The sequence below is a fragment of the Megalops cyprinoides genome, chromosome 19 (assembly GCF_013368585.1).
Source record: "Megalops cyprinoides isolate fMegCyp1 chromosome 19, fMegCyp1.pri, whole genome shotgun sequence".
Taxonomy (NCBI): Eukaryota; Metazoa; Chordata; class Actinopteri; order Elopiformes; family Megalopidae; genus Megalops; species Megalops cyprinoides.
In genome coordinates, this window is record NC_050601.1 from 784,491 (window position 1) to 809,458 (window position 24,968).

Consider the following 24,968-nt stretch of genomic DNA (forward strand, 5'->3'; position numbering starts at 1 on the left):
GAGAGGGACTCGGCAGGACAGGTGACGTGGGGAAGTTCATTCCACCATCGGGGGGCAATGGCGAAGAAAGTCCCAATTTAAAAAGTGTGTCCCTTTCCTTTTTGAAGTAAGTGAAAAGCAAGAAGGAGGTCTGCAAACAGCACATACACTCTGCCCACGGCACACAGTGGCGTAAAACGGCAACTTCTGTGTGCTCTGTAAGGTTAAGACAGCGTTGTGGCAAGAAGAACGTTTTTTCAACATGGACTTAAATGGTCACTGTCTATTATAGGAAAGTAACATGATGGTCATTGATGAGACCAAGGTTTTTGGGGTTGTATTTTGTAATATTTTAAGGTGATTTATACTGCTGGGGTCAATTTGACCCCAAACATGATGGATATTATTATAAAACTTCAGCATAATAGGAGGGTTAATCAAATTGCTTTGTTTCAGCGTGTCCAGACAGAATAGTACAAACACCTCCATCAGGATATCCTCCTCCATCACACACTGACGAACAGAGGTGTGTTAGTTGCGCGTTATCAGCTGGTAGGGAATGGGCGAGAGACAGATCAGCCACTGTCCTGGAGAGCGGGAGTCAGGGTGGCTCACGGCAGACAGGCCGACTCCAGCCCGTCTGAACGGAACCATGTTTACAACGAGGAATAAAAACAGCATCAAACAATGAGCCTTTACTTCGTGTTTTTTTATTAATATCTTTGCAACGTCACAATAGTTTAGATGTAGTGACTAAAGATCATTGTTCCCATTAAAAGAAGAAAACACCCCAAAAGAACTATCCCACAAAAAAGCACACTAGATCCTTTTATTAGTTTCATTTTCTAATAAGAAACACTACATTGGCTTGTGTGTCGCTTTACTCTCTTCCTAGAACACTTTTCCTAAAGTTGAGGTATAAAAGGAGTTTGTACAGACTCTTGAGTGTGGAAATGATGGTATACACATAAGGGGTGTTGGAGGGAGGGGGGAGAGGCAGAGACGTGGTGGGGTTGGGGCAGGGTAAACACTACGGAGGAGGGGTACACAAACTTTAACAAAGCAAAGAAAATAAAGAGTGAAATGAAAAGAGCCCTGCTTCCTCTGATTGGGTGCTGCGGGTTCATCACAGCCTCCTGCCCCCAGCCTGGGTGGCGTGTAGCTGGCAGAAATAACGCTCCACAGCTACAGCAACCCCCCCAACATGGTGCCATGACAGGAAGCAGGAAGTGGACTGTTGGGCTGTACCATTCCCCAGTATAGGGCAGGGCATTCCAAGGTATTAAAAAAATCCCTACAGTCATGGTCTAAACCAAAAAACCAGCACACCTGGCCACCTTCCCAATCAGACTGGCAGAAACACAGAGCAGGAGGAAAAAGGTAAAAGAAAACTTTTCAAAAGAACAAAAAGTTCTTTGGGAGAGTAGGATCAGGGCTGCAGGAGCGGCAGAACGGGAGGGAATGGGTCCAAAGGCCTACATTCCCAGAATACACTGCTGTATCAGCTGAGCAAAACGGAACCATAACCCTGTCACTGAGGCGTTCTCATCGCACCCTCCTCTCCTCAGGTCAGACGCCAGGATGTGAGGTCACTCATAAGCCCTGCCCACTGACGACCAGCGCGCATGACGCTGTAAAAACACTGAGGAAACAGCGTTACAGGACCGCTGTGAGGAGGCTGTCCGGCTCCAGCAGGGGGCTGCAGGACACATCAGGAGGAACACTCCCCACCCCAGGCTCAAACCAAACCCCCAAATACCAGCAGACTTAAAAATAATCACACAAACAAAAATCTTACTCCTGCTTAGGAGAGCACCAACGGCCAAACCAACCAGGCAATCCAATCATATTAAAATCTTCAAAACCATCAACCCACAGAAGAAAACAAAAGCAGAAACATTCCACAATCTGTACACTGACACCCAGACAAGTGGTTACAAAAAATAATTTGGTGTAAAAACAGCATCTGCTGCAGATGACAGTAACTGTAAGTGTTTATGACAGAGCAGTAACCGGACACGGTTACCACGGCTACGCTGTTGCTCATCAGTGTACATTGTGTAAACAGTATTTACACTGCAGCGTGATTCAGTCCGTCATTCTACACAGATATGATTAACTCCCATCAATCCATACGGCTTGGCATTTGAGAGTCCTGGAGAAAACTCTTCACTTTGAAGGACAGTATGTAATGTCACGTGATGTTGGGGGGGGTGGGGGGGTGGTTTCTATCCTCCAGTCACACATGCCTTTTTGGTTAAATTTGAACAGAGAAAAGCCCTTGCTGTGACGTTTGCTTACGAGCATGTTTCGGGAGATGAGATGGAGTTTGCGTTTGAAGCCCTGTGGTGATCTCATCTCGAGCAGAGAAAGCATGCTCACGGCCAGACTGCTTCCGGCTGCCGGCCGCATGCCGTTTCCATGGAGACAGGTCCTCTTGACCGCAGGTGCGTTCCGTCAGCATGGAAGCGCAGGTAACACAGGAGACTTAACGCACCAAAACATGAAGATTGACCGAAACGAGGATAAATAAAATCAACCATCGATAAGTCATACCCACAACGCGCCTCAGTCCACCCCCAACATCTTTCCTGATGGAGTATCGTCTTTCCTTACGGAGCATATTATTTTTGGCTTCTTATATCACAGACAGCAATTCTTCCTCTGCATCTGCTGCTTATGAGTGAGGGGTGCCTCACGGAAGCAGGGTACTGCCCCCTGGTGGCTGCGGGAAACTGTCCGGTGTCACAAGCTCGAGTGATGCAGCGATGTCTTCTATGTGCAGGTCAATAATGAATTCATTCATTTTTGGTCATTGTATTTTGTTTTTTTTTTTTTTCTCTTTGTACATATTGTCTTTCGTAAAAATAAAAAAATCAGGAAATAAAATGAACAGTCACTACGACACCTAAATAGGCCTACATGCATGGAAGACAGTCACTTTTTTACCTCCTTGTAATTTTTAGGATTTTTGTCTGTTTAATAATATCTTTACCCCCTTCCCCTTCTTTTAAACTAGTTTTATTTGGTGGCTGGTGCAATCTTTGTGAAACAGCATTAGAAAAAAGCTACTATTGACTAAATTCTTTCAAATAAAAAAGAAACAAAGGTTTTATTAAAAAGGCTTAAGAAACAACTATCACAGCTTCTGCAAACTAACTACCAAGAGGCCGACAGTATCAGCCCTTGACCCCATAACGACCCCTCACCCCTCCCCTCAGCCCCGCCCACACTGGCCACACCCCCTTCCTCTGCTCACACCCTCCCCTGCCCACGGCCGCTGGCTTACAAGGGTACAGCCCTGTGACAGTGTGTGTGTGCGTGTGTGTGTGTGAGATTGAAACTCTCGGTTTTGGCTGCTGAATACAAAAATAACACCATTATACAAAACGGGAAGAAAGCTGGGTAGATTATAAACACTTTCAGTCTTTTACAGGGAGGTCTGTCAGAAACTCTTACATAGGGCGGAGCTGCAGGGCTGTAAGGACAGCCCACTTTTGTATGTGTGGGCGGAGAAACGCTTCTACTCACTGAGTAATGACATGCTTCACATCAGCACACACGTACACACACACACACACTCATACGCACGCGCACACACACACACTCGCACGACTCTCCCAGCAGGTGAGGAGCGCACAGGTGCAGCTTTAGGTGAGCTCTAAGAGGAAGCGAGATGTGTACCTGTAAATATACGCAGGACAGGCGTGCATTCAGCAGTCTGGCTGCCCCACAGCTGTGCAGCTGAGGCACTCGGAGACACCAGCCTGCCACACACCCCTCCTCCTCCTACTCCTTCTTCTTCCTCCTTCAGAGGGGAGAGGTTTCCTGCTTTAGTCTAAACGTGATCTGTTCTTCTGTTCGAAAGGCAGAGTCAATGGTCCAACGGAGGAGGAGGAGGGTGGGAGGAGCTTGAGCAAAAGTTGAGGGGAGGGGTTTAGGAAAAGAGGAGGGGTTTGAGAATCATGGGCACGGTCCGCTGTGAAAGGAAGGGGTTCAGTGGGCTGGTGATGAGCCTCGGTTGGAGGCGTCTGAGTGGACACTGCTGGGGTCACCTGCAGGAGAGCTGATGGAGGGAGGACTGGTGTCCTGCAGAGAGGGAGAGAGAGAGACAGAGAGAGAGAGAGAGAAAGAGAGAGGGAGAGCGAGAGAGAGAGAGACAGAGAGAGAGAGAAGGAGAGAGAGAGAGAGAGAGAGAGAGAGAGAGAGAGGGAGAGAGGGAGAGAGGGAGAGAGGGAGAGAGGGAGAGGGAGAGAGAGAGAGGGAGAGAGAGAGAGGGAGGGAGAGAGAGGGAGGGAGGGAGAGAGAGAGAGGGAGGGAGAGAGAGAGAGGGAGGGAGGGAGAGAGACGGAGAGGTGAGTGTGCATGTGTGAGTGTGTAACTATGAGATCTGTATGTGTGTGTGTGTATGTATATGAGTATGTACTGTACTCACATCTGGCCGGGGTTGGGGGTATGGGGCACCTCCTGGCAGCACCTCATAGGCGGCCATCAGGCGTGTAGCACGGTGCTGGGTATCCGCCTGTGAGGGGCACAAGGGGGCACTGTTACAGAGAGAGGCCCATGGGCACACACAGCTCTTTCAGACACTCACCCACACATCTGCTTCAGAGCCACACACCACAACTGCTAACCCAATTACTGAAAATCATTTGTATTTACACCTACAACTACATTATATATATACGCTAGTGCTGTCAACGTTCACGCGTGAACGCTCGTTTGCGATTCATCTGGAAACTTTAACGCGTTAATGTTTTAATGCAAATTAATCATATAATCAAGTTTGACCGCAACTTCCTTCCGTAATTCCAGCGAGGATATTTACCTGGCTGCATTACTGAAAGGCGTGGCAAACGCAGATGTGCTGAACGGCAAATTTCGTTTTAACCCTTTCGCACACCGGTGTGATTAGCCGTTTAGCGCATATGCTAAAACTGGTGCGATTAGAACATTAGATTAGAGAAATTCTAGCTAATTTTAGCTTTGAGGAAACAGCGATTTAACTCTAAAAATATAGCAAATGCTAACTGAAATCTGTAAGACACTTAATAACGCAAACGAAAACATAACGAACCATACGGTAACACGCGCGCTAAATACCATAACAAATAAGTTACATGCAAAAATGTGATCATGTACACGTTGTGAGAGGCAGCGCAGGGAGGGGCCGTCCTGCTGTCCCCTGGGGGGTCGTCTCCAGGGAAACTCCCTACTCTTATTACAGCGATTGCAGGTGTGTTTCTTCCTGTCTAACCGTACAGTGCAGGTGTGGCGATCGGCACGGAGCAGCAGCGGGAGTCAGCGAGGAGTGACACGCCCCACAGCACGGCATGCTGGGAGGGGAACGCGGCAGAATAACGGGTACGCCAGCAGCACGGCATGCTGGGAGGGGAACGCGGCAGAATAACGGGTGTGCCAGCAGCACGGCATGCTGGGAGGGGAACGCGGCAGAATCACGGGTACGCCAGCAGCACGGCATGCTGGGAGGGGAACGCGGCAGAATAACGGGTGTGCCAGCAGCACGGCATGCTGGGAGGGGAACGCGGCAGAATAACGGGTACGCCAGCAGCACGGCATGCTGGGAGGGGAACGCGGCAGAATAATGGGTACGACAGCAGCACAGCGACGGAGCAACATGCTGATGAAGGAAAGCTCTTATCAGGAGAGCTGACCATGAACCAGGCTGCTAAATTATCAGCGTGAAATTCATTCCAGCTGCTACTGAGGATTCATGCTAAAGGGGACGACTGAGCCAGCAGGCACCAGTAAAATGTGATCTCACTGCTCTGAGGCTGTTCTACTCTCACTGGCGTTTCTGTCTATTCGCATCACAACAGGAAACTCACCTCTTCACCATCACTCTTTTTGAAAAAGCATCTAGCTAGCACTCCAAAGAGGCCCCCCCCAAAAAGATGATCCCATGTACTCATGTTTTCCTATCCATTACCAGCTATTCTGGGGCCCTGGGAGTTTTTGGCTGGGGTGCGGCACACGGGCGCTTCTCGGGTTTAAACTGGAGGGGGCTTGATGGGTACAGGCAGCAGATGGCAAATGGTGTGCCCTCAGGGCGGGTGTTGGTGGGTGGGGGGGATTTACCCGAGTGTTGGGGCTGGGTGTGAGGACTGAACTGAGGAAGAGATGAGGGCGTGCTTGGGCAGGTCTGGGGGGGGGGGGCAGGGCAGAGGTGTGCGGGGCAGAATGGGGGTATGGTGTGCCTGATTTGGCCTACCTGGGGCTGCAGAGTGGGGCTGACGCTGAACGGCTCTCCGGTGAGAGCATTCAAGCTGAAGTAGGAGTCTCCTGTGCGAGACAGGCCGTACGACCCCGACGACCCTGCAGGCGATACGGGCAGCCCGTCAGCTGCGCCAGGGTCAAAGGGCACCAGAGCTGCAGAGCAGCCTGAGGGAGGGGCTTCCTATCACTCAGGGGACTGACTGGCGGCTCAACAAACGAATCACACAGCAAAAGTGGCCACTGCATGGTCTTCTCTTACAGAGCGGGTCTGCACGACGTGCTGGTGTGCGTGTGTGTATGAGGAATTGAATACTCTCTTCTTTGTGTGTTTACTGTATTACCTGCATTTTTACTGTGTTTGTGCAGGAGGTTGTTATTCACAGAGCCGTTTGCAGGAAACTATACAAGAAAAGCTGGCTGTGCAGAAGCCAAAGAGGGGCCTTTCCTCTTTAGAATAAAACCCTTCCTGCCAGTTACAGAGCCCTGTGCTCTGTGCTCCAGCTGCATCTCACAAGGACAAAAACTGCCTGTTTTCTGAAAAACCAAGATATGAGTGTGCTAACATTAGCACCCATCAGGACTGATGGTTTAGCGCTTTATTCATTGCTGTATTTCAGTGTGGTAGAGAGACTGTTCCATGGCCAGAGGTCATGTGATCACAGAGTTTTTCATGGTTTCCGCCCCGTTTTGGAATCTCCGGTTTCTCATTAGGCACAGGTCACCATGGAGATGTGACTAACGCAGTCCTCCCACACACTCCCAACTGCAGGCTTTCACACCAGGAGTCACACAGTGCTCTGCAGCCAGCCAGATTCTCATTGGAGGACAGGCGCTACCTGACTGACTGATCCGAGCAGCTCTCAGGCAAGCTGAAGAAATCCTGGCAACCCGATCCCTACCCCCCTACCCCCTACCCCCCTACCCACTACCCCCTAACCCCTAACTCCATAAACACGCAGGACTGACAGCCTCACAACCCACAATCCCTCTGAGGTGAGCTAAGCGTGCACGCGCACACACACACACGCCACTCTCTCCTGCTCTGGTTTACGTACAGGTAGCTATAATGGAAAGAACTGGAGAAGCTACTCCCACTCCAAGTACAAGTAAAGCTCCACTGTGTTACATTTATATTCTGGGTAAAAACAATGTAAGACACTGATATTTCCTCGTGCATGTGTGCATGACAGAACTATCTCAATGTTGCTTACTGTGTGCAGTATATTATCATTTAGCTTCAACAGCAGCAGTGGAAATGGGGACAGGAAAAGTAGATGCAGATGTGTGAGTGTGTGTCTGTGTGTGTGTGTGTGTGTGTGTGTGTGTGTGTGTGAGAGAGAGAGAGAGAGACAGAGCGTGAAACGGAGAGTACAGAGGTGTGTGAGCAAACGAGTGAGTGTGTGAAAGAGACAGTATAGAGGTGTGTGAGTGTGTGTATGTGAGAGAGAGTATAGCTGTGTTCCTTTCTGACTCAGGTACGGCTGCAGGTGTGTGCGAAGGGTGGGGAGGTATGAGGTAGGCCAGGGGCTGAGCTGAACCACAGCTGCACCTGAGCATGAGGGTGTGGGAGGGGCACAGAAGGTGGGCGTGGCACGGAGGGGGCAATACCTGAGTTGGGTGTGGCTGGAGAGTTTGCCTGGCTGGCCTGGGCCGACACGCTGGCTGCGTCTACGGCGGTTCTGACAGCGTACAGGTTGGCCTCTTCCTGGAACTTGCCGATGTTCTTTTTGTAGCGAATCCTCTTGTTTCCGAACCAGTTGGACACCTGCAGAGAGGCAGAACATTACTCCGGCAGGGGGCGGGGTCACACAGGCTCCGCCCGCTAACACGGCTGCGCAGGTGACCCTCACCTGAGACACGGTGATGCTGCACTTCTTGGCCAGCTCCTCCTTGGCCTCCTCGCTGGGGTACGGGTTCGACAGGTGGGAGTAGAAGTACTCGTTCAGCACCTCCGTCGCCTGCTTGTTGAAGTTGCGTCGCTTACGTCTGTCACACACGCAGTAGACCAATCAGGACCTGCCATATACACACTTTCACACACACGCCAGCTCTCTCACACACACACACGCACACGCACACTCTCTCACACACACACGCACGCACACTCTCTCACGCACACGCACGCACACACGCTCTCTCACACACTCTCTCACGCACACGCACGCACACACGCTCTCTCACACACTCACACACACACACACACACACACACACACACACACGCCAGCTCTCTCACACACACACACGCACACGCACACTCTCTCACACACACACGCACGCACACTCTCACGCTCTCTCACACACTCTCTCACTCACACACACACACGCACGCACACACGCTCTCTCACACACTCACACACACACACGCACACTCTCTCACACACACGCACGCACACACGCTCTCTCACACACTCTCTCACTCACACACACACACACACACACACACACACACACGCGCCAGCTCTCTCACACACACACACACGCGCACGCACACTCTCTCACACACACGCACGCACACACGCTCTCTCACACACTCTCTCACTCACACACACACACGCACACGCACACTCTCTCACGCACACGCACGCACACACGCTCTCTCACACACTCACACACACACACGCACACTCTCTCACACACACGCACGCACACACGCTCTCTCACACACTCTCTCACTCACACACACACGCACGCACACGCACACTCTCTCACGCACACGCAAGCACACACGCTCTCTCACACACTCACACACGCACACGCACACTCTCTCACACACTCACACACACACACTCTCTCACGCACACGCACGCACACACGCTCTCTCACACACTCTCTCACTCACACACACACGCACACGCACACTCTCTCACGCACACACACGCACACACGCTCTCTCACACACTCTCTCACTCACACTCACACACACACACGCACACTCTCTCACACACACGCACGCACACACGCTCTCTCACACACTCTCTCACTCACACACACACACGCACACGCACACTCTCTCACACACACGCACGCACACACGCTCTCTCACACACTCTCTCACTCACACACACACACGCACACGCACACTCTCTCACACACACGCACGCACACACGCTCTCTCACACACTCTCTCACTCACACACACACACGCACACACGCTCTCTCACACACTCTCTCACTCACACTCACACACACACACGCACACTCTCTCACACACACACGCACGCACACACGCTCTCTCACACACTCTCTCACTCACACACACACACACACCTGGCGTCGAGGAATCTGGAGCGCAGGATCATGACGGCCTCGCAGGTGCTCTGCTTCAGCTGCATCTGGATGGAGCTGAACTTGCGGTGGATGATGCCCACCATGCGCTCGATCTCCTTGGGCGAGATGGGCCGGGTTCGAGACTGCTCCCTCAGCAGGTTCATCACGTGGTTGGTGAACTCGCTGCAGGCCTGGGGGGGGGGGAGAGAGACTGCGGTGATGCACTGGCAGCCCGGGGGGGGCACTGCACACAGCCCTCCATCATTTTCCTCTTACAGATGCTGTGATGAAACATGATCACCCCCATGACAAAGGACAGTGTGTCTGGGGTTTTTAACTGCATTTCTGCGACAGTATGCATTTCAGGAAGGAGCTCTAAAGTACATTTTAACCTGAGCAAGTTCCTGAAAAGCACCACCAAAAAAGGCACCCCAACATTACGAACACATTATGCCTCAATCTCTGTAAAAACATCGTTCCTTCCCTCTCTGCGAACCTGTGCGTCTCTCCCTCCGTACCTCTCACCTGCTCCTGTTCCTGCAGCTGGGAGTGGGGCTCTCACCTGTTCGTACTTCTCCAGCTCGGAGTGGTATATCTGGCGGATCTGGGCGAGTTTGGCTCTGTAGTCTGAGTGCTCGATGCTGCCGTCATTTGGAGACCCTCCTGCTGCTGCGGCCGCCGCTGCCGCCGCCGCAGACCCCCCCCCCTTTCTCTGGCCCAGACACGCCCTCTGCCAGCAGCATGTTGTCCAGCCGCATGATCTGGGGGTCGGGTGGGTCCTCCTCCTGCACTCCGCGGATACTCAGCACTGTGGGAGAGCAAAGGGTCAGGGTGCGGGGTCAGAGGGTTCCGGCCAGCAGCAGCGCCATTCTCCGCACACTAGCGGAGAGCGACTCTCAGACAAACCCCCTGCAGTCCCCCCTACAACCAGCAGAGGGAGGCAGAGTCTGCCTGTGGAGCTGGTAATGGCTTTCAGCAGCACTGTATTGAAGAGCCTGTCCGTCAGCTCTCTGCCTCCCCCCATCCCTCTCCTTCACCTGTGCACAGACACAGGCACAGACGCATGAAAGGTTCTTCACGTCAGAAACGGAACCCTCAGAGGCTCAGCTCTGCGGGACGGGCGTCAGGCCGCCGGGAGGAGGCGGGCGTCAGGCCGCCGGGAGGAGACGGGCGTCAGGCCGCCGGGAGGAGACGGGCGTCAGGCCGCCGGGAGGAGACGGGCGTCAGGCTGCCGGGTGCAGCCCTCTGGTCCTGGCTTCCACAGAATCTCGGCTGGCTCTTGCGTTGGAGACCCCCCCACCCCTCCTTTTCCCCTGCACACTCTCGCATTCCTTCCCTCTCCTCTCCACCCCCACCTTCCGCCTTGACCTCTCCGTTCTCTCGCTTCTCTCCAGATCAAACACACAACACTCGCCAACTTGCACAGTGGGAAACAGACTTGTGTGCGGTGGAGTGTGTGCATGTGTGAGACATTGCTGTATACGGACAGCTCCCTGTCTGATGGTAGTCCTGTCTTTCCATACCATCCACTTCCTTCCCCAATAGTCCAGAGAGAGAGGGGGAAGGAGAGGAAACACTTCCTACTCTCCTGCTCAAAATATGAATTAAAGATAAACACCTCCCAAAACTTAACGAAAATCACAATTTGTTATGAGAGCTTTAGGAAACAGCAATGCAGGCAGCACAGTGTGTATGCCCGGCACAAGGCAACGGGCAGGAATATGTAATTAATATTCAAATCACTTCCACATCTTTCTGCTCTCTGTTAAGCCAGTGAATGATTCATTGTTACGGTTATTCTTTTTGTTCTTTTTAACAGTAATGGTCGCATGATAATGATTATTATAATTATTAATATTTTTCAGCTTTTCATTTTGTTGCTGCCCTTAGTATCTATCATTATCATCAGTACATTTTTATGTCACTTTTTCCAATGTCCTCCATTATAGAAATACGTTTTGGCAACACAGACGTTCTCTAGCATGCCAATTAAGCTCACCTTCATTTTGACTTTGAATTTCAATATTTGAGCTCTGTTGCAAAAAAACTAAGTAACACAAAATATTTTTTTGTTTTTCAGCTCTTGGTAAATGCTGCTTGATACACATGTGAGACGATTCCAATGAGTCTGAGCAGCAGAATCATTCTGCACCTGACTGACAGAGACTCACCCTGCACAGTCTCTGCAGCATCTGTGTGAAGTGTTAAAACGGGATGTGAGGGACTGACAGGCAGGCGGTTGGAACAGACCCTGCAGTATCAGGCGAGAAGAATCCTGGGATACCTGACCAACACGAGGTGCATGTCTGCACACACAGGGAGAGTGACACTTCCTCTTTCTGGTCGGGCTGGGTTACTGAACCGCGCATGAACATCGAGATATATACGGATGGAGCCAGCGCTTGCCGGTCAGTGATAATGAGCGCAGGCGGGCTTGTAGCGAAGGCTACAAACAGCAGTTCCCTTGACAAGGGCGCTCCTGGCCGGAATGTTTTAACTCTCTGAATGAATGAGCGGACAGCTACGCCAAGGTTACTGACATCCCGATACGTAGATGTAGCTAATTTCCTCATTGTAACGGGCTCTCAGCTAAAAATCTCACACAAAAATAGAGCTAACCTGCTGCAAACGTTTGTCAGTGCCTAAAAGCGGAACATTGCAGAAACATTAGCGCGACTATTGTGACTTATAACTGTGCTTGCTAGCTTGCTGGGCAGCTATACTAATTTCAGTAGATTTGTTATAAAGCTATATATGTAATTGTTATTTTAATTCCTGTGAGCTGCATATAAAGCTATTACATAAAAATATTACACTTTATTCGCTACAAATGAAGTCATTTTTTTCATAACTCGCATTTTCTCTGATGTTAGCTAGTTCAGGCCACACAGATTCACAAATCACTGCTAGCCAGCATTAGCTACCTACCTTAGGCATTATTGTTATAAATGGATTGAAAATATGACTGTAGAATAATAAAATGGTAAAATAATTTTGTACATTTCATTATTTATAAAAGCTGTTAATACAGTTGTTCAGTAAGAGTACAATAAATACTTTGCACTGTGGAAATTGAGAACTGTTGATTTATTTTGTCAAATGCTGCCGAATTCCAGGTACCGGTACCGGCACCGACACAGAAACATTTTGAAGGATACTCAGCCCTACTTTCTGCGCTGGGACACCTGGGAAATGTAACTCTGTGCCTTTTTGAGGGGGGGTTCTTGGTGCTCGTGAGCCTGTTTCTGCTACCCATATGAAACAGAATTAAGTGGGTGTGGTCTGTTAGATCCAATCAGCTGGCAGCTAAAGTTCCGCCCCCCTCCCCTCTGCCCCAGCTGCTGCTAACGACCCGTCCTCCTCTCCTAATCACAGCACTCACATCAGCTGTGCTTCCTGACGATCAATCACACACATGCACGTACGAACACCACACTCACACACACACAAGCATATCCGTGCTTGCACATACACACACACACTTACACTCCCACTAGCACATGAGCACAAACGCACAGATTCACACAGATGAGGGAAAGTGGAAAGAGGGACAGAGAAAGGAGGTCAGGATGAATGAGGACATAAGATCAGAGAGGGGACTGATGGGATTTGTAGTGCTGTTGCGAGAGATGTCGGTCCTTCACTGAAAAGGCCTGAACTGAGGGAGCTTTCATTTCCACAATGTCTGCAGCACATGCTGCTCTCAGAGCTGTTACTCTGTGCTGTGACTGATAATACGGAAATGCTGTGAGACAAGCAATTAGCAGGAAGGCTGTACTGTGTATGCGCGTGAGAGTGTGTGTGTGTGTGTGTATGTATTCCTATGAGAGTGTGTGTGTGAGAGCGTGTGAGTGTGTGTGTGTGTGTGTGTGTGTGTGAGAGAGAGTGTGAGAGAGTGTGAGAGAGTGTTAGAGAGAGAGTGTGAGAGAGTGAGAGTGTGTGAGTGAGAGAGTGTGTGAGAGTGTGTGTATGTGAGAGTGTGTGAGAGTGTGTGTATGTGAGAGAGAAAGAGTGTGTATGTGAATGTGAGACACACACACACACACTCACACACACACCTCTCCTCCCGTGTTTCGGTAACAGCGCTGTGAAGGTCTCCCAGTGCAGCTAACCAGCCTGATTAACTAGAACATGGAGTTTCAGCTGAATCCTGTCCCACCCCCTGAAGCTGTCGAGACAAAAAGTTCATTTTCATTTCAGCCTGAACCAAAAGGAGCCAGTGCACAGAGGTAGAGCTGTGTGTGGAGGGCCCCCTCTCCCCTGACCCCCCCCCCCCCCCCCCCCCCCGACCCCCCCGGCAGGGACGCTCCCTCGCTGTTCTCCCTCTGAGCAGTAATTCCTCATGCTGTCAGTCTCTCCCTCTCTCTCCGTAGACAGACAAGATTAGCATTTTAATTACATCAGCTCCCGTGGGTATGGGGGGGGGGGGGGGGGGTAAAAGCACAGAGAGAAAGAGGAGGGCTGGATACGGACGGTAAAGGTGGCAGAGTCAGAGTGTAAAGCGTACAAACGCACAGCAGCTGCTGCTCAAAGAGGGAGGGAACACACACGCGCACACACGCACACACACGCGCACACACACGCGCACACGCGCACACGCGCACGCACACGCGCACGCACACACATACGCACACACACGCACACACACGCACACACACGCACACACACGCACACACACGCACGCACACGCACGCACACACACACGCACACACACGCACACACACGCACACACACGCACACACACACGCACACACACGCACACACATACCTGTACTCATTCACTCTCACACACATGTACAGACACACACACCAGGTCATAAAAAATAAAAATAATAAACAAACTTTCTATTTCTCAGTTACATCATTTGATTTACAACCCATGATATGAGCCATGTTTACCCTCTCTGCCTGCAAGCCGCTGCGCCGTCCCCTACAGGATGAGAGGAGAGGGGCAGGATTGGCAAGCTTGCCTCTGTGCTCATGAACCTCCCTCCCTCCGTCCCTCTCTCTCTCTCTCTCTCTCTCTCTCTCTCTCCCTCCATCCCTTCCTCTCTCCCCCTCCCGCTCTCCCTCTCCCTCTCCCGCTCGCTCTCACTCTCTCCCTCTCTCGCTCCCTCTCTCTCTCCCTCTCTCTCTCCTTCCCTTCCTCTCTCACACTCTTTCTCCCTCCTGCTCTAATTAACGCCGCCTCTTAAGGAGCTCCTAAAGACCTAGTGAAAAATGAACGCTCATTTGAGAGGTCATTAATTTGCACAGTTATGCAAATTAGGTGGCAATTAAGCAATAGTTCCAAGGAGCTGCTGGCATTTATAAGGAGTGAATGAGGGAGATGACAGAGCAGAAGGTAATCAGCTCACCCCTGTTTACTATCAAACTACACACCACAGCACAGCAGGACCATAGAAATCACTGCAGCACACCAGGACACAACACACCAGAACCATAGAAATCACTGCAGCACACCAGGACACAACACACCAGAACCATAGAAATCACTGCAGCACACCAGGACACAACACACCAGAACCATAGAAATCACCAGAGCACACCAGGACACAACACACCAGAACCATAGAAATCACCAGAGCACTAAAGATGGCCATAACCACCCTCTCACTGTCAGCTGCCTCAAACAGCGATGTCATCTCTCATTACTCTGCTAGGAAAGACCTCAGGTCAAAGTGCACATGCACACACCGTCAGAGCTCCAGGTGAGAAAGCGGTCTGTTCAGTGTTAACACGCGGCTCTGAGAGATCACACCTGAACACACACATGTACAGACACGCCCACCAGACAGACCAGAACCCCCCTCCCAATGTGCAGCTCAGCCACATTAAGAAACACAGACACACAAAGTTTCCAGAAACTGGGGTGCAAACATCAGTGTGTGCGAGAGTGTGAGTGTGTGTGTGCTGGGGGGATATGAAGTTTCTAGTTCACATTATCCATCTATTCTTTTCCTTCCACTGACCCTGCTAAACACGCATACACACACGCAAGCGCGCACATACACACGCAAGCGCGCACACACACACACACACACTTACACTCACACACACACTCTCCTAGCACGGGGCGTGAGTTTGGTTCTGGTGAGGAATGGCACAGTTGTGCGTTGGAAGCTCCTATTAGTTTTAATGAATCTGTAATTGGTCTGGATTTGACACCCGGCTCTCAGACACCAACACAATCCAGCTATCGCCACATTTACATATCCTTAATTAAAGAGACGGGGCTTAACGACCTGGCCCAGAGCGTGGGGGGTGGAGAGAGAGCCACAGAAACCCTGAGGAGTAGCCTAGCCTGAGCACAGTGTTTTACCCGAGTAAAAACTACCGCAGCTGCAAAAACGTCTTAATGTACACAAACACACACCTCACAACACAAACAGACACCACCCAACACAGCAGCACACAGACACACCTCACAACACAGCTGTGGACACTGCCAGTGGCAAACACGCAGCTGTTAATAATCGTGGCCTTTACCCTGAGTATGTATCAGCATCAGATATTTAACTTACAGCATAAATCACGTGACATTAACACAACACCATTTCCCAAATCCAGCCGATGAACTGATGACTTTTTGTTGTTAAAATAGTGTAATGTTTTATGCTGGTTTGTGAGATTATGACTGTAGTTTATGTGCTGTGAGTACCAACAGAAAGTAGAGTGTGAATAATAGCACACATAAAAGCATTTCGATGTGAGATGGGGAATCGTGTGCGTGAGTGTGCGTGTGTGTGTGTTGACTGTGTGGTGTCTGTATGTATGTGTGTTGAATGTGTGTGTTGACACTGTGGGGTGTGTGTGTGTGTGTGTGTGTGTGTATGTGCGCTGACTATGTGGTGTCTGTGTGCATGTGTGTTGACTGTGTGGTGTGTGTGTGTGTGCGTGTGTGTTGACACTGTGGGGTGTGTGTGTGTGTGTGTGTGTGTGTGTGTGTGTGTGTGTGTGTGTGTGTGTGTGTGTGTGAGTTGACTATGTGGTGTGTGTGTGTGTTGACACTGTGTGGTGTGTGTGTGTGTGCGCGTGTGTGCGTGCGTGTGTGTGTGTTAACGGTATGATGTGTGTGTGTGCATGCGTGTGTGTTGACTGAGTGGTGTCTGTGTGTGTGTGTGCGTGCGTGTGTGTTGAGAGTGTGTGTGTGTGTGCGCGTGTGTGCGTGCGTGTGTGTGTGTTAACGGTATGATGTGTGTGTGTGCATGCGTGTGTGTTGACTGCATGGTGTCTGTGTGTGCATGTTGAGTGTGTGGTGTGTGCGTGCGTGTGTTGACTGAGTGGTGTCTGTGTGTGTGTGTGCGTGCGTGTGTGTTGAGAGTGTGTGTGTGTGTGCGCGTGTGTGTTGAGTGTGTTGTGTGTGTGTTGAGTGTGTGTGTGTGTGTGTGCCAGTGCGTGTCGGCCAGATTTTTATAAGACGGAAGCGAGGCGGGATAAACACAGAGCTGAGCACACTATACTGGCAGAGACAGAATGTGAGTGTTGAGTGACAGCAGTCTGGCCCAATCACGGGCCTCCGCCCTGACCACACAAGCAGAGCTGCAGTATTAATGACTGTGTGTGGCTGACGCGCAGGTAACCTTAGAGCCTCACGTTTAAAAATAGTCTTTACACATTCAGCAGCTTAAGCTTCTCCTCACAGCATCCACCCCTGGAGCAGGCCGGAGCAGGGACTGCGGGTGACCGCATGCCCCCAGCCAGAGAGCTTGTGTTGGGCAGAAAGGGGAAGGCCATCAGGGCCCGAGGTCTGTGGGGGACACAGAGCCAGTACTGCTGCTCCTGCTGCCTCATCAATCAAGGCCTCTCTCCTTTTCTCCCTCACCGTCTCCCCCGCACTCTCCTTCTCTCCCCCTCACTCTCCCTCTCTGCCTCCCACTATCCCTCTCTCTCCTTCTCTCCCTCTGCCTCTCCCTCACTCTCCCTCTCTCTCTTTCTCTTAATTCATGCACACTCTAGAGAGAGACAGAGAGGAAGAGAGAGGGAGAGAGAGAGACGGAGAGAGGGAGGGAGGGAGAGAGAGGGAGGGAGAGAGAGAGAGACAGAGAGGGAGAGAGAGAGGGAGAGAGAGAGAGAGAGGGAGGGAGAGGGAGGGAGAGGGAGGGAGAGGGAGGGAGAGGGAGGGAGAGACAGCGATGGTAAATAAAATCTGACCTAGACCTCCACCCGTCTCTGCTCCTAACCACAGCTCCGCCCTCTGACTACCTCACCACCCCGCCCTCATATTATAGCTCCGCCCTCTATCAGAGGGCTGAGCTGGTAAAAATACTCAGTGCTTGAAAAAATATGACCTGTTGGAGGCTCTGAGCGAGTAATAAATTTTTATGGGAGGGCTGAAATGGAGCTCTTTTAAAAATGAATAATAATTAAAAGGCTGCAATCAGAGCAGTGATTAGTGTGACTGTGCCAAGGCTCAGCTGGAGGGAGAGAGATACTCTCCTTCAAAAAGGCAGCCTTCAGCTTATGAGCCCTGTTCCTTACCGCTACACCACACTGCTGCCCTCCTCCTTACCGCTACACCACACTGCTGCTCCTTACCGCTACACCACACTGCTGCTCCTTACCGCTACGCCACACTGCTGCTCCTTACCGCTACACCACACTGCTGCCCTCCTCCTTACCGCTACACCACACTGCTGCTCCTTACCGCTACGCCACACTGCTGCCCTGTCTGCACCTGAGATCCACACAACCTCCCACAGGTGTGGAGACACTCGGGGGGGGGGGGGGGGGGTAAGGACTAAAGCAAAAAACAAGAAACATGCAGAGCTGGAGGAGAAATGAGAGGAGGAAGAACAGGGGGACAGGAACACTGTGCTGGAGGGGGGAGGCCAGGAAAGAGCAACCAACAGTCAGACTATTGTAAACATTTTGGCAAAAGCTGAATTTGCCCGTCCAGCCAATAGAGCTATTTTAAATGAGGGAGAGAAGGACTGAGAGATGGAGGGAGAAAGGGAAAGCGAAGAGAGAACCAAATCAGGAAAAGAGCAAGTCGCTTTGGGGAGAAAGGGAGAGGGGGAGAGTACCAAATCAGGAAAAGAGCAAGTCACTTTTTTCTTCTCCAACTCTGATGATATCTTGTTCCCACAATTTCAGGAAATTCTTCAACAAAACAAATTTTGCAACAGAGAAGGTCACCTTTAAAGTGCTGAACATTTGAGCTGAAATTTTCCTTAACAATCAGGACAATCTACCCGACCTCTCTCAAAGCACCCCCCCCCCCCGCCAGCCCCTGCTGCTCTTTTCCACTGCCATTAGCATATCAAAGCAGAGTTATGAACAAAAAGCAAGAGAGAGAGGACGACAGGAGAGAGAGAGAGAAGGAGAGGGAGAAGGAGAGAGAGAGAGAGAGACAGAGAGGGAGAGAAGGAGAGGGAGAAAGAGAGCGAGAGAGAGAGAGAGAGAGAGAGAGAGAGAGAGAGGGAGAGAGAGAGAGAGACAGAGAGGGAGAGAAGGAGAGGGAGAAGGAGAGAGAGAGAGAGGACGACAGGAGAGAGAGAGAGAGAGAGAGAGAGAGGGAGAGAGAGAAAAACTGCAGCAGCAAGAACAAGGTCCCAGTGTGTGTGTGTGTGTGTGTGTGTGTGTGTGTGTGTGCGCGTGAATGTGTTAGTGTGTGTGTGAGTGTTAGGGAGTGTGTTAGCGAGTGTTTGAGAGTTTCACCTGTCGAACAGAACAGAATGCTCTGCAATGGGCTTCCCTGAACTCATGACACAGAAAGGGGGGCTGGAGGCACATTCTGCTGGCTGTGGGGAACACCAGCTGATGCAAAGGATGAAACCAGCCACCCAAAACCTCAAACTCAGCCACACTGGACTTCTGACAGAAACAGTTCTAACATCATCACGACAAATAGATAAAGGCAGACATACTGCTCTTCTCTCTCTCCCTCTCTCTCTGAAAGAGTGCAACATTGTGAATAAATAACACAGAGTATTACCCAGGCAACAGGAACACCCACCCAACCACCCCCTTCCCTACAACCGCCCCTTTCCTCTCCACCAATCAGGGACAGGCAAAATAGATGACTGACAGATCACCATGACAGCAAGCAGAGCATTCCTCTCACACAGGATTTCACCACAACAGAGGGAGCAAGAGAGAGAGAAGGAGAAAGAGGGAGGGAGAGAGAAGGAGAGAGGGGGAGGGAGAGAGAAGGAGAGAGGGGGAGGGAGAGAGGAGAGAGAAGTAAAGAGGGGGAGGGAGAGAGGGAGGGAGAGAGGGAGGGAGAGAGGGGGAGAGAGAGGGGGAGAGAGAGGGGGAGAGAGAGGGGGAGAGAGAGGGGGAGAGACCACCCGCGCTCACAGCCTACCCTCACTAAACCACAACCAGACCGCCCAATCACAGCCTGACCGTCACTAAACCACAACTTGACCACTAAAAGATTCAAAGCACATTGCCACTGTTCTGAATGGACGTGTTAAACAGCGTAATCATACATGAAAACATTAAAGACAGAGACACACAGTGAGCTGTGAGCCCCGTGCATTGGGCAGGTAGGAGGTGAGAAAGGTGAGTGACGGGAGCGGCAGCGAGACCAGGATGCACAAGGCAGGGCTCACCTGTCTTCTCTTTGATCTCACACAGGACGCTGAAGAGGGCAGGTTTCATCCGATGGCAGTTCAGGGCGTGCTTCCTGTCCGGGGGGGGGGGGGGGGGGGGGGGTAGGAAGGGAGGAGAGGGAGGGGGAGAGAGGGTTCGTTTGAGTAGGAGGTAAAGCTCATGGTTGCACTGATCCACTGCTGTGGTTGGTCAGCTATACCTGAGGTGAGATGGAGGCGTTTCCATAGCAAAGTCACCTGGGCTGACAGTCCCCAGGTACAACGGTCAGCTGGCCTGGAGCCCAGGTGAGTCCATGCAGACAGGTGTGTTTATCCTGAGTGCAACACCACAGAGGTGAAGGCAGAACATGCCTTGGGGGGGGCGTTCCACCACTGGCAGTTCACACAACAAACCTTCAGCGCTTTCCTCTTTCACCCTGACTTCAGAATGCCTACACATGCTATCCTGTGCTTCACACAAGTCCTACAGTGCCCCTCTGGGCTCCTGGAGGCTGTCAGCTAATAAAGAGCTCTGCCTACAGAGGAACGAGGAACCTTAACCAACTGAGCCGCTCGGGACCTCAAAAACAAGCACTTTAATTTTCCCTCTCAACACCGGATCCATATATAACTGCCATCATTCACCTTGATCTTTTTCATACATTCTCTAAACAACTTTAAAAATAACAAAGAACGCACAATAGGTTAGCAAGAACCTGTACAAATCTGGTGGTTAATATCACAAAATGCATTAAGACACAGGTTCAGCAGAAATGCAAGCCACCACTCTGGCTCCTTTGACTCCTTTAACTTTGAACCATCTATATAATTCATTATTTAAAAAATATCTTTAAGTGTTAGTGTTCCTGGAGGTCATCTTCACTATATAACTGAGGTCATTTTTACAGAAAGTGACCTCACCTGAGGATCCGGGTGTGACTCAGTTCCCGACTGAAAGGGAACTAAATCTGTCAGACTGGAACAGACACTGACACCCGGAGGTAATTAGGCTGTTAATTGATCAAGTCTTAATGAGACATGAGAGAGCAGCACCCCCATGTGAATTTAATGAACCAACGCATCCCCACATCTGTCCCATCTCCCAGGCCACAGAGACCAGTGAGAGTCTGTGCAACTGTGAGACTGACAGAGTTAGAGTGTGTGTGTATGAGATTCATTATACCCCATTCCCACTGTAGAGCTGGAACCAGGCTGCCTCATTATACCCCTTTCCCACTGTAGAGCTGGAACCAGGCTGGCTCATTGTACCCCTTTCCCACTGTAGGGCTGGAACCAGGCTGGCTCATTATACCCCTTTCCCACTGTAGAGCTGGAACCAGGCTGCCTCATTATACCCCTTTCCCACTGTAGAGCTGGAACCAGGCTGGCTCATTGTACCCCTTTCCCACTGTAGAGCTGGAATCAAAACTGAGATTGAGCATTAAATAGAGTGTACACTGCTGCAGTCCCCTGGATGTGCTGTGATCAGCTGTCATCACTGTGACACTGTTCCTCCTCCAGCCCTGCAGGGTGTAACACTGATGCCCAGGTGGACAGCACCTGAGAACAGGGCAACAGGGCAACAACCGCGATATGAACAGGCAGAGCAAAGCGGCGTCAGCATTACAAACACAGCGCAAACGCGCCGGCTGCACACAGCGCAAACGAACCGGGATCCGACTGTCAGAGCCGGCCAGCCTGCTCACAGCGCTGCTAACAAACCAGCAGACAGACCTGCTCCCACAGCGGACTCTCCTAAAATGCTCTCCAACAGGGAAACCTAATATCCCACCGAGGTCAACTTATTCAGGGCAAGCTCCTGCCCTGCTCTCAACACCACTCCAACACACACATCCACAAAGCTCAGAGTTCTTTCACTCCAGTCAGTGAGAGGGAAGCGCAACCTCAAACAGCCACTTCCTTATATTTACAGTCAGCAGTATAACGACTGGTGCATCCCCATGAATAGAAACCATTTGCGGACTGATTGTGAATTGATTTGCGAGTGAAAAAGACGAAAACGGAAGATCAAAGTGGGGTGAATGACTGTCTTCAGCGGAAAGCACCTAAGGATAGCAAGCACCGGCTACAATCCCACACCAACACGCATCAACGTTTCCAATCGCGGGCGCTTCCGTTTTAGCGGACGGTCGTGACTACTATGCCCACGTGTCAAATGAGTCCATTCTTTACTGTAACCAACGGCCATCCGAGAGAGCACTGTATGAAGCCCATCTGAAAACGACGTGAACACATTGGCCATCTGTTCATTACACGTCAGTTACATTTGCACCGAATATTGGGAGTACAGGTCACTACACACAAATGCCACCAACCAAATGACACTCAGTTTCCACGACTCGGCGACAACTCAGTAAATGTGTATGATCTATGCTAATGGCAGCGCCACTGATACGATGCGCAAACACTTTTATAAAACAACACCTGCACCAAATGGCTGCCAGGCCAGCGTTGGTTTAAGTAAACATGCTCCTGCGTAGGTCACGCCTCCTGTGGGTGCGAAGTATTTCTGAGAAAACAAACAGAGTAAAAACGGGTTCGCCTCCGCTGCCCTATGAAACGCAGACGGAGCCTGAGAAGGGACGAGGCCCGAATGAGGTTCGGTACCTGTCACATGTACGGCTCCGTGAGTGCAATCAGCCAAGAGGTGAAGTCTAACGATGCAGGGCTGAAAAGAGCCAGGTCACTTTCTGAGCCGCACAGTCTGCCCTCTCTCTGTCCACCCTCAAAAGGAGCGCCCTGTTGAGTAATATAACAATGCTACACTTATGCCATGCTATTTTCCGTGAGCGCTGATTGACACTGGTATTTTAAGAAGCCTTAAACTTGCAGAAACTTGACGGCACGTGCGCAAAGCTCCGTTCCAACAGGCATGAAACGCGCAGGCAGATCTGACCTCTCCGCGATCTCTCCGCGATCCTTACACCGCGGCAACACACAGCAAACGCCGAACAAAACACCTCTTTACGTGCGAGTGCCAACACACGACGGCCAAAAAGACGGGAGCAACTTTGCGGCCATTCTCGGGCGACCAATCGGAAACGGACCGCTGCAGCTGTGGAAACGGGGTTTGGCGTCTCAGACGCGCACCTCACCGAACCGCGAAGCACCACGAAGCACCGCGAAGCACCACGAAGCACCGCGAAGCACCACGAAGCACCGCGGAAACGACGCGTTAGCAGACACACACGACAACTTAAACGCTCATTTGACGATTAGCGAAGTAAGGCCTAGAAAACACTTCTGGGTTGCCTGGCTGCAGGGTTGCATTCCGCTAGCCAGCTGCGTCTACTTGAACGACTGTTACTAGCTGGTAAGATAGTTATCTATGTAACCAGCATGCTGTTTAGCTGACCGTGTGGGAATAAAGTTCTGGGTGAAGTAAACATAGCCCCACGCTAACCGCAGCATTTTACGGCGCTCTTTCCGTCTAACCCCAGCACTACAGCTAGCCAGCAAACTAGCAAAGTGACACACGGGAAGCCGTGCAGTCTGGACCCTCACAAACATGAAGTCACACCGCGAAAACGAAAACTGGAATCATGGCGTAGCATGCAAGCGGTCGGCTCCCCGACGGCGCCGACTCACAGCTACCATTAGCTGCTGGCTAATCTCTCCCGCGACCTCTCGCCTCCGCTTCCCATGCGAGCCTTACCTGGCCTGAGCCTCGTCGAGGCTCTCGTCCGTGATAGCCATGATCTGCTGCAGAATGTCCCCGATGTCCTGCTGGGGCTGGCCGAGGGACTGCTGCTTCCGAACCGAGTCCGGGTCGCCCACGTCGGGCTGCGATAATCCCCCGAGTCCGCCTAGACCCCCTAGCATACGGGTCTGATCATCCATAGTTTTAAAAAAAAAACTCGCCGTTTTTGCACAAAACCGAGGATAAAAACTGCAAAAGAAGCAGAAATTGCTACAGAAACACACACCTCGGCCCTGGCGAAAATTACAGCTACAACACTAAATAGCTTGCTCTTATATGGGATCAAAGGGGAGCACTGCTAGCAAGGGACACGAAAACGACAGAGGTGTGCTCTGCAGGGATGCGAGTGTATTCTTCGGATATACTTTGAAGGGGTAATCCTGTAATGAATGCCAGCAATCTGCCACAATAGGCGACCACTAAACACACGAGCAAAATCCTTTTTCCTTTTGCAGAGGGAACACCGAGAAAGCTCCACGGAGGGAAAAAACAACGGAATAAAGAAATTAAAAGAAAGGAAAAGAAAAACTACAGTAAGCTGTTCAGCTAAAAACACCCGGAACACCAGGCGCGGCAGTTCAGAATGTTTCGCAAAAACAGCGCATTGTTTTCCAAAACTGCGGCCAGCGCATCGCTCAGAAGGCAGCAGCCGAACCCGGACCACAGCCGTGCAGCGCCGCTGCTTTAGCAAAGCTGCGCTTCTCGGGACAGAAAATATGCAGCTAGCTAGCCAGCTAGAAGTAAAACTCTGTAACTGCCCGCTAAATGCATATGTAACTAGCTAGTCCCACACTGTCCCTCCAGTGAGGAAAAAGAAAAAACAACCAGGAAAAATGCATCTAAACAAGCTGGTAATAAGTTAGCAAGCTAACAAGCTAACAGCAGTACAGTAAGCTAGTTAGCCAAGTGGCTAATTTTAAAGAGAGATGGGACGTGAACTAACTGTACACCACAAAAACTGGCCTAAAATGAAGCAAATAACTTTAACTACCAGTACAGCCCGACACTGAAGAAACAGCCCGACCAACTATTTTCCCCTCAGCTTGTTCTCTCGCTGGCATTAACAGCCAGCCAACTCTTTAAAAGGGAGGTCTGCGGGAAGTGCGGCGCGCTAACGCCGAGCAAAAGACACAAAAGCGCAAAAATGATGATCCGTCCAGCCGGCCAGGCGCGACCACTTCGTCCTTTCTCTTTCGCTGGATAGAGCAGTCGGGGAAGCTATCT

The 24,968-nt window shown here is 51.0% G+C and overlaps 1 protein-coding gene across 1 annotated transcript; it reads right to left on the minus strand.

Annotated features, from left to right (window-relative positions):
* Positions 1 to 24,773, minus strand: pbx4 (pre-B-cell leukemia transcription factor 4). The gene is given in 9 exon segments (XM_036552444.1): positions 1 to 4,068; positions 4,415 to 4,501; positions 7,825 to 7,981; positions 8,067 to 8,202; positions 9,486 to 9,676; positions 10,048 to 10,194; positions 10,196 to 10,293; positions 20,045 to 20,118; positions 23,700 to 24,773. Coding segments are annotated over 8 exon segments (1,032 nt in total). The 5' UTR covers positions 23,885 to 24,773; the 3' UTR covers positions 1 to 4,068; positions 4,415 to 4,457.
* Between the last annotated feature and the right edge of the window lie 195 nt (positions 24,774 to 24,968).